The 9,860-nt window shown below is 32.9% G+C and overlaps 2 protein-coding genes across 2 annotated transcripts in view; both read left to right on the top strand.

Annotated features, from left to right (window-relative positions):
- The first annotated feature begins 851 nt into the window (after positions 1 to 851).
- On the top strand, positions 852 to 4,588 carry LOC119831993. Its single transcript, XM_038355571.1, has 7 exons — positions 852 to 1,044; positions 1,133 to 1,193; positions 1,500 to 1,776; positions 2,175 to 2,322; positions 2,745 to 2,830; positions 3,027 to 3,112; positions 3,443 to 4,588. Exons 2-7 carry the CDS (start codon positions 1,137 to 1,139, stop codon positions 4,271 to 4,273), a joined length of 1,485 nt encoding a protein of 494 aa, XP_038211499.1. The 5' UTR covers positions 852 to 1,044; positions 1,133 to 1,136; the 3' UTR covers positions 4,274 to 4,588.
- Positions 4,589 to 9,554: 4,966 nt separating this feature from the next.
- LOC119831889 (lipase 3-like) overlaps positions 9,555 to 9,860 on the top strand; it is a 1,929-nt gene continuing 1,623 nt past the window's right edge. The window contains exon 1 of the mRNA XM_038355459.1: positions 9,555 to 9,828. Within this exon, the coding sequence (XP_038211387.1) occupies positions 9,555 to 9,828 (274 nt within the window). The remainder of the gene's footprint in view (positions 9,829 to 9,860) is intronic.

Raw genomic sequence — 9,860 nt, forward strand, 5'->3', positions numbered from 1 at the left:
ATAGAGATCTGGATCTAAATAAAATAAAATAAATTTTAACCAAATACAACGATATTGTTTTTTTTTATAAATGTTCGTAACAACAGTGTTATGAGGTAGTCTGCGTATTAGGCGCGGGCGCAGCCTGATAATAAAAATAAATTGTAGGTAACATTTTATGTTATTCAATCTAATAATGTAATATTATGCATGTAATAATGTAATAATGACATATAATGTACAGATGATAGCCTTCTGTGTTTAATCTTTGTGGCTAATCTGATGTTAGTTTCGAAGTGACTTGAAAATTAATTTAATTATAAATTTAATTGAATAATTAGCTTTATATGTACAACCGGCAAAGCCGGGGCGGATCGCTAGTAGTTCATAAACATTTTTTAATTTGACAAATATGTGATATACATATTATTTAATTGAGCATCTGAGCCAGTAGTTTGCTTGATGGTGAGCGATCACCACCGTCTATGTACATTCGACGAGGTTAGTGCTACTGTTAAAGCGCTGCCCGCTCTTAAGTGGTCAAGAATAAGAAAAGGATTTACGACTGGAAAGAAGGAATGGTCTGGGAGGAATGATGAAAAGGAAACAGGCCTCTGACTCCCCCACTCAAACACAATAGCATACTATTATTCCACGCCGGTTTTGTGTGGGGTGTGTACTTCCCCGGTGCGAGCTGGCACAATTCGTGCCGAAAGATATATGAGCATATATATAAAACCAACATATTTTATGTTAGATATGTAGGTGAGTACTATACTATTAAAGTTGATTTTTTGCTCGTTTTTAATACATATTGCATTTTGTCTGCGTTTGGATACAAAGAAATATATTTATCAATTGTCACTTGTCAGTTGTCACTGGCATTGTGCAATATTTATTATTTACGTATTATAACTTCGTCTAGGTATTTCTTTATGATAATGTTATTATTATTCTTTGATATTACTTATTTGAGCATGTGATGACACAATAGATAACGTAAAAATAAAATAGCTCGATTACGTGGTTATATAAAATTCAATACATTTGCTAAATATCACATAAGTAAGAATATCGTTCCATTAAATTTATAATAATAAATAGTGTTTGTAGCTGTAACATTCATAACTCATGTTGGAAAATTATATTTCAGTATTATGAATGCTGATAAATTGATATTTGACAAAATGGAAGTAGACATAAAATTAGCAAGGGTATGTTAATTTAACCTGTATTATCATATATAGATATAGATGCATCCAGAATAGGTAATTCATAGGCATTTTATGACCTGGGCGCAGACACATACTAACCAGCTTCCATGGTATCTTCCCTAAAGCAGCTCAACGGTACACAGTGGGGTTCGCATAACCCACACCTCCTTTCCGTGGGTGCTGTGGGTATCTATGCAAGATTTTTCCACAACAAAAGGCATTGTAAAGCTAATGATAATCTCTACAACACTGTGATAAACATGACCAGCTCATTACTTATTTAATTTGTTTTTATACATTTTTCAGGAGTATATTCTACAACAGAATGCTGTAGTGAATGGCATTCTGCATTATAAAACACTTAGTGTTAATAAACGGGTATCAAAGAAAGAAGAATTAAGTGAATTGTATGAAAAGTTATTTACACTATCGGAACTTATTAAAGAAAACCAACAACTCTTCTGCCAATTGGAGTATTATACAAGGGATATACCATTGAAAGAAGTGGAAGAAGTTGATTTAAAATTGTTAGTTAACCATTTGCTTTGTAGTGCAGATTGTGATATTGATTTTGAAGTAAAAGGTGAGGGACATTAGTAAATACTAACATTGAGCCTGCCTCTTTCGCCCTAGTTGCCTGGCAAGATCACTTCTAAATTATAAGGCCACCCAACAATCCTTTGTACAATGTTGTTAAAGTTAAATAAATAAAGTGATATTTGTTTATTTTTGACAGAGATATAAGTTAAAATGAGGTTATAAAACTTATATAAATGTATGTGTGTGTGTGTCATCACTGTACATGGCGTTGATATATAAATAAACATTATCCTATTTGTTACATCAGCGAACCCCTCTTCATACTACATAGTTAATACTGGTGTACTTTATATACCATTAATATGTTTTTTTAGTAAATATAAAATTTTGTGATTTGGTATATTTTGTATTTTAAAACAATTCTTATTTAAATAATTTCAGGTCCATTTCTATTAATAGACGAAAACACTCCATTAACAAATTTGGGTCGGATTACACAGATTTATCGCAGCTACAGTCCAATAATAGTGTCATCACTAAAGACTATACATATGTGTCATTTGTTTCAACAACTTTGTATCCAAGCTGGGTATGTTTTTACTATCAATTAGAATATACGGGTGTAATTTTGTAGTGCCACCTGTAAGGAAAATTATCATTCCTTTATTTTTAAAAAGAAAGAAAAGGATTACTGAAATGACGCTCCAGGGTATTGTACCATCTTATATCAGTCAATCAGTTAAAATTACATCACACACTTTGCGTCAAATGAGAGGAAATCCGTGAAGTCAGGACTTTAAATTTTCCTTATAAATTAGACATTGGGTCAAGTAAAATCTTTTTTACTCAAAGATCCATCTGTTTGCTTATGTTGGTTATAAATAATTATTATGCACCATGTTAAGTGGTTACCACCATAAAACATATAAAAATACTATGCTAACGTAATGTGAATAATATAATTAAAAAGCTACAGTTTATTCAAATAATATATCTAATTCTAATTTTCAGATTGGTAGATGTATCACTTGCAATTTTCACAGATGAATCTGAAATTGATGGCGACAGTGTCTTAATGAAATTCAGCAATATAAGAGGTATTTCATTGTTTCTAGTCATTGAATAAAATTAATTTAAAAAATGTATTAAATAAAAATAATATTACATATTCCTTTTTATTTTCATAAATATTGCAAATCATGTATGATTATGTGTATGTATTTGTTGGCAGTACCAATATAATCTTATATTGCTCTCTTAGAAATTTAATAATTAAATTTCTAATAATAACAGAAATTCAAAATGGCTGCCTGGGCATCATTACAAATCGTTCAGATATTGATTCGGCGGTGGAAGTGTTTTTGGAAACGCCTTCAAGAGTAAGTTGTGTTTATTTAATTTTTTATTTATTTACAAGCTGTTTACTAGCCGATTGCCCCGGGTTCACGCGGGACAAAAAAATGTTGCCTGTTCTGTAGTACTCTATAAGTAAATTATTTTTCATAATCGTATTAAGTATTCATACAATATTCGAAATATTATGAACACAAAAGTATTTTTTTAATATCCATGTTATTTATCAAACGAAATCATGGTTTTTTACGTAAAAAATTCAACTAAAAATATATCGCATAGTGTATATCGTCTAGTAAAATGGCCAGGAACATCAATGTTATTGAAATTCATATCATAATTTTGTTGATTTTCAGAAACCATGGGCGGTATGCAACATCTTAGTAGAGGAGTGTGCTGTTGAGAAATTTAAACAGGCAATGAGTTGGAAGACTCGTAATCAAGGAAGCGTAGACGCTGCAATAGCTAAGCAATGCACGGCGAGCTACAGCTACGAAGGAAAACTTTTCCTTTTTGAATACGTCGGAGAGAAACCGACGGAACGACATGTGATCACCATAAACGCGTATAGAACGGTGAAAGATTTGCTCAGTGTCGCAGAAAAATGTGTATCCGTCTCCCTCTGGGCCAACGATGTAGCTGAAAGCAACGAATTAGCACATAACCTTAATGCTAATATTATATGGATCAATGGTTTTTGCAATTTCAACGGGCCGATAGAAACATCTCGAGCTTACTTCTCAATTTTGGAAGAACAAGATTCTTTCACAACGCAGTCAACGGAGGAAATTAAAAGAGTGTTGAAAGTGCAAAGTGAATGGTTGAAAATTGATGTGTGCAAACGGGTTAGGTTATTAAGAAAGTGTTTCAATGTTAAAATCAATCTGTCTAATTTTGTTCATGTTGATAAAGATTTTTTGTGCATGGGTGTAACATTGCCCATAGGCTTATTGTATCTTGATAAAGATACAACTCGTGTATTTGAAATGATCGCATTGGGTAATGGTTTATTGGTGGATATAAATGTAGCTGAGAATAATAATATATATAATAAACTCAAAGAAATTGGAGCACCAGTGGAAATTGTTAAGGAAGTGAGTAGGGAAGGAGATATGAAGATTTATAAAAATTTGATATATAAGACGAAAGTCATTTGGACGAGTTATGGCACTATATTCGCTAACTGAGGCTCATATGAGTAATATAATGATTTTTTTTAGATTTTCTTAAAAAGAAATTGTTTATTTTTTTCATATCTTTACTAATGATATAAAAAGAAATGATTTGTAAGTATGTTCGGTGCCTTTAATAACCTCTATTATAGAAAGTCTGTAAAATATATAACAAATTAGTTTATCAACTGTGCCTGTACATATAACTGCCTTTAAAAATGTACGCAAAAATCAAAAATTACAAGCATTTAATTAACGGTTACTATATGTTCTACATAAGCAAATTATTAATTGCTTTAGCTTTTAAGAAATACACATTTTTATGTTGTAAAGTCATATCAAATATAGCATTTATATTTTTCGAAATATATTTATCTTTATTTTTCTATTTTTAACAAAAATGTTTAATAAATATCGATATTAAGCTCGATCGTGTTTTACTTGTGATTTTAAATATGTAGATACTTAACCCCATACGAATTCAATGCTATCAAAAGGAATATTTTCCAATTTTTTTTCGCTCATTCAAATAATTTTGGTACGTGTTAGTCGAACACGCTTCGGTACGAATTGGGGCAGCTCGCACCGGGGAAGTACCACACCCCCACAGAAAACCGGCGTGAAATAATAGCATTCTACCGTGTTTCGTACGTGAGTGGGGGAGCCGGAGCCCGTTCCCTTTTCCTCAGCCGTCCTAGTCCATTCCTTCTTTCCAGTCGCTAATCCTTTTCTTTTCTCTTACTCCTTAAAATGGGGCAGCGCATACGCAGTGGCACTACCTCTGCGAATGTTCATGGGCGGTGGTAGTTAAAGATTACCATCAGGCGGACCACCAACTCGGATGTCCTCTATGACATGAAAAGAAAACTAACTACAGCTTTATAATATACGTATATAAAATAGTTGTAATAACCAATCATCCGTCAAATGCATTAGTAAGGGTGCCATATAAACGAGTAACTGAAAAAATTGCACACCCATCCAAGTTATGACCATACCAACCGTTGCTTACCCTCGAATTTTCTTATTTGTTATTATAGCGGCAACAGAAGATCTCCACCTCTGAAAAATTCATCCACCTTACTATCACGGTTATAAGATAGGTAAAAGCTGATGACAGAGGGACAACGAAGTCTCAGTAACACAATGAAAAGAAGCACACTATAATTGTCTCAACTCAATGATATATGAAAGAGAGTGGTGTTAGTGACACTATTTATAACTCAAGAACGGATTAACCGATTTGGCTAAAAATTTGTGCAGAGTAGTAGCTTAGAAGCAGAATACGGATATGGGAAAGATTTTATCCCGTAAATTCCACGGGAACGGCAACATGCGAGGAAAGCCCTGGTCTATATATACTGCGACAACGCGGACAAAGCCGCGGGCGGAAAGCAGAAAGTAGTATAATAAAAACTACCTATACTACTATACTTAATGATGTAAACGCAGTTAAACATAAGTAGTAAATAGTGTAACACGAGATGACGTTTAGCATTCTCTCATAGCAGATTATCTGTTCCGACTTATTAAAAATGAGAAAGCTGTCTGTATTTTTTTAATAGTAAGAATTTCAGACTTCATAACCACGAGATCAATTGCTACGCGAGTGACACCGCTGGGCATTGCTAGTCATTATTTTATATGTATAAAGATTATTGGTGAATAGGATAATTATCTAGGCATATTATTTCCTTTATTTCTAAACTATGCTATAAATATTTTAACCGCGGATAAAACATTACGAAATTGTATTACAACTAGGATTTCCGAGATAAAATTATCTAACTGTGTAATTGAGAAAGGACTCAAACTACACATTATTATATACCTAAATGCATCCAAATCGATTCAGTGGTTTTGGTGTGAAGAAGAGGCAGACAGGCAGAGTAACCTTCGCATTAAAAATATTATTAGGTATAGTACGGATTGTAATAATCAATTTAAATTCAAAAGGGATCCAAATCAAATAAAAAATTTATATATTAATCGGTTCCCAGTTAAATGAATCATGAGGTAACAAACACAAAAAATGCAGTCGAATTGATAATCCTCTTTTTCGAAGTCGGTTGAAAACTTTTTAACATCTAACATAATAAACACTAATATCATATTCCAAACAGGATTACGAATTAGACCTACTTATAGAAAATTAATAATTTTTAATTCATGGCTTTGTATTTCATACGAAAGCATATCATATACACTGCTGACGCGTAAAAACGCTGTAATTTGCTAAAATCAAAATGCTTATTGTTCGCTGTATACAATCCATGTGTGGCCTCAATTGTAAATACTGCCTAGCAATAAGAGTAAAGGCACGAACACATTGCCTTTCATAAAAATTATTGTGAAGCGTTGTACGAGGAGAAAAAGAAGCCATTACGGTTGTAGAATATGATCTACCCTGTATCTAAAATAATTAAACCGTTCGAATGTAATCTTGTAACAAGACTGCCCTCCATAATCCACTTCAATATTCGTATTAATAAAATCAAAATCAATAAGAAACAAAAACACATAAGAGGCCATGCAATACGTAATTTTCTATGGATAATTTTAAAGCGAAACAATAATCGAATAATGAGACTAAATATAAATATGTACCTATGTAGTAGCATAAATATTTTATATCTATCCCTTTAAAAACTTTCGAGAGCCTGATTCTTTATTACTCTACGTAATTCTCGTATAAAACTCTACCTAGGCAGACAATCTGTTTTATATATTCCGTCACTAATTAGGTGCTACCAGGTAAGATGTTGTAAAACACGTGGCTTTAACCTGGCATTAATAAAAGAAATAAATTGCATTTTGTTCACGTTATGAATAAACCTTTACATAAGTTGAGTGACCTACTTCACGTGTAAATCAAGATTGATTAGAAAATACCAATTTTATTTATGGAGTAGTGAAAAAGTATCGGGAATGTCGGGTAAATATCGACTAAGTCTAAAGGAAAATATGGGGAAATGTGAAATTATTTTCATAGCGTAATTTAAAATGTCCCACTTTGATAAATTTCCATAAAACTTCTAACAGCATTGAAGGACGAGAGAAAATTATTTTATCAATATAATTGCCATCTAAGAATCTGGGGTCCAAGGTCTGGGGACCCCAGGAGATAAAATGAAAACAATATATTATTCCCCTACTGAATTGTCCTAAAAAAGTCATTAAAGCTATATCATTTATTGCATTAATATGTCGTTTGATTTAAGGAAAAAAGTATTCAATAAAATTTTACTTATAATTTAATAAAAAAATTGTGTCTGAAAGTTTTTAAAAGTAAAGAGCGACTATACTCAAACTCAATCATTTATTTATCAATTTGAGATCTTCTAGAAGCAATTTTGAATCGCCATAATATAGATTTACCATTTACCGGTTCGGGAAGCAATTCCTGCAGGGAATAACCAGCAAGAAACTCTGTATTTGATCCTTTAAATTATGTCAATTTGAATTTAAAATTTATTGAACTTTTTATATAGTTAGGTACATGAGATGAATTTTTGGAAAGGAATATCAAAATTTTACTGTAATACCTATCCTTTTATGTGGAGAATAATATTATAACTAGCGTAAATTGTGAATATAATTATAAGTTAGAAGAAAGTATCGAAGCGACTTTGGGTTTTTTTTTTCCTGTTCATTGTTCCCAACTTAGTATTTTTATTTTATGCATTTTCTTGCAAGCTTCACCGATCTTAATAAAATTTGGTATACCTGCTTATAAATAGATTTTGAGAAGTTAGTTAGGTCTGAAATTAGTATGACAACATACGGGCCTATCGGGATGCACCAGCTTTCAGTTGAAAAAAGAATCATCGGAATGGGTTCACCCAGTCGAAAGTTAGATAACAAAGCTAAAAAATGTAATACAGTTGAATTGATAACCTTCTACTTTTTTGGAATATGGTTAAAAAAACAGAATCGAATTTCAAGTAGATGTTCAGACAACTGTGGATTTCATTCATAGAGCTTTTGAATTTATTGAATAATTACCGTTCAATTAAATTTCATTGATAATCTAATACATAATGTTAAATAATTTATTAAATACAAATGGGATAAAACATAATTGAATTTTTTCTATTTGCAACAAATTATTGAAATGAATTAATATTTGTGAATGTTATGATACTACTCATACTAGTTATGATCATTTACTTATGTATTTGAATATTATTTTATTGTATACATTCCTACTAATAAAATATGTACGTACTATATATTAACTTTTTTACGCCAGTAAACAGATTCAAAACCAGTGAACAGATTTTTATGATACTTGTTACTGATATAGCTTATATTTACAGAATCCTATTAATATTATAAATGCGAAAGTTTGTAAGGATGTGTGTGTATTGCTCTTTCATGCAAAAAGTGCTGAACCGCTTATACAATAAAATTTGGTATGTAGATAGCTGGACAACTGGAATAACATATAGGCAACTTTTTATCGCGATTTTCCTGCTGGATATCGACTTGACGATGACTTGCACGGTGAAACCGCGAGCAGCAGCTAGTGTTACATCTAATATATAAAATTCTCGTGTCACAGTTTTCGTTGCCATACTCCTCCGAAACGGCCTGACCGATTTTGATGAAATTTTTTGTGCTTATCCGGTATCTATGAGAATCGGCCAACATCTATTTTTCATACCCCTAAACGATAAGAGTAAGGCAGAACAGCGTTTGCCGGGTGCAGCTAGTCTATATATATAAAATTCTCGTGTCACAGTTTTCGTTGCCATACTCCTCCGAAACGGCTTGACCGATTCCTCTGAAATGTGGTAAGCATATTGGGTAGGTCTGAGAATCGGCCAACATCTATTTTTTATCCCGATATTCCTACGGGATACGGACTTACGCGGGTGAAACCGCGGGGCGCAGCTAGTAATTTATAGAAACGAACCCGCAGACTAACCCGTCCGCGGGTGTGACCGCGCGACACAATTAGTTTACAATAAATTTGTAAATTAGCGTAAAATATTATGAAGCAATATTCGAAAGGAAATCTTTTTTGTGTCTTCAGTTTAACATAAATGATTTTTTAGGTAAAAAAAATATTGTTTTATTCATATATAATGTTTCTTCTAAATGAGCCTTAAAACCAGTACAGGTATTTTGTAACATACAAAATAATAAAATATATATATGTATATTAATAAAACAACCAAGACCAGGTTATAAAGTAACATGTCTAATTAAAACAACGATCGTTCGTCGAGTCAGCGAAAATTATGGTATAAATAACTGTAAACACTCAACACTCGTCACACTGACATTCACAATGAGGGCCTGCTTGTTCCTCCTCGCCATCGTCGGCGCGTGCAGCGCCAACATCCTCCGCCACCAGTTCTACCCTCAAATGGACCTGGTCTTCCAACCCTTGGACACCGAGCTTCCATTCAGACGTCCAGTGGACAGCCAAGAAAGATACATCTACGAAGACAACAGCGACTACCCAGCCCCACGCGTCGTCTCTAAGGAATTCTCGTCACCCTTTTTCAGTAAGGTCATCCGTGAAGAAATCCCCAAATACGGAGATTCTGTCGCCTGGAAGGGTATCCACATCGCCGTCGGACCTAAATCGCCC

The sequence above is a fragment of the Zerene cesonia genome, chromosome 14 (assembly GCF_012273895.1).
Source record: "Zerene cesonia ecotype Mississippi chromosome 14, Zerene_cesonia_1.1, whole genome shotgun sequence".
NCBI lineage: Eukaryota > Metazoa > Arthropoda > Insecta > Lepidoptera > Pieridae > Zerene > Zerene cesonia.

Coding starts and splice junctions, on each gene's coding strand:
- LOC119831993 (XM_038355571.1), top strand. CDS start 1,137: ATGAATGCTGATAAATTGATATTTGACAAAATGGAAGTAGACATAAAA. Junction 1,777..2,174: donor TATTGATTTTGAAGTAAAAG/GTGAGGGACATT, acceptor AAATAATTTCAG/GTCCATTTCTATTAATAGAC. Junction 3,113..3,442: donor TTTTGGAAACGCCTTCAAGA/GTAAGTTGTGTT, acceptor GTTGATTTTCAG/AAACCATGGGCGGTATGCAA.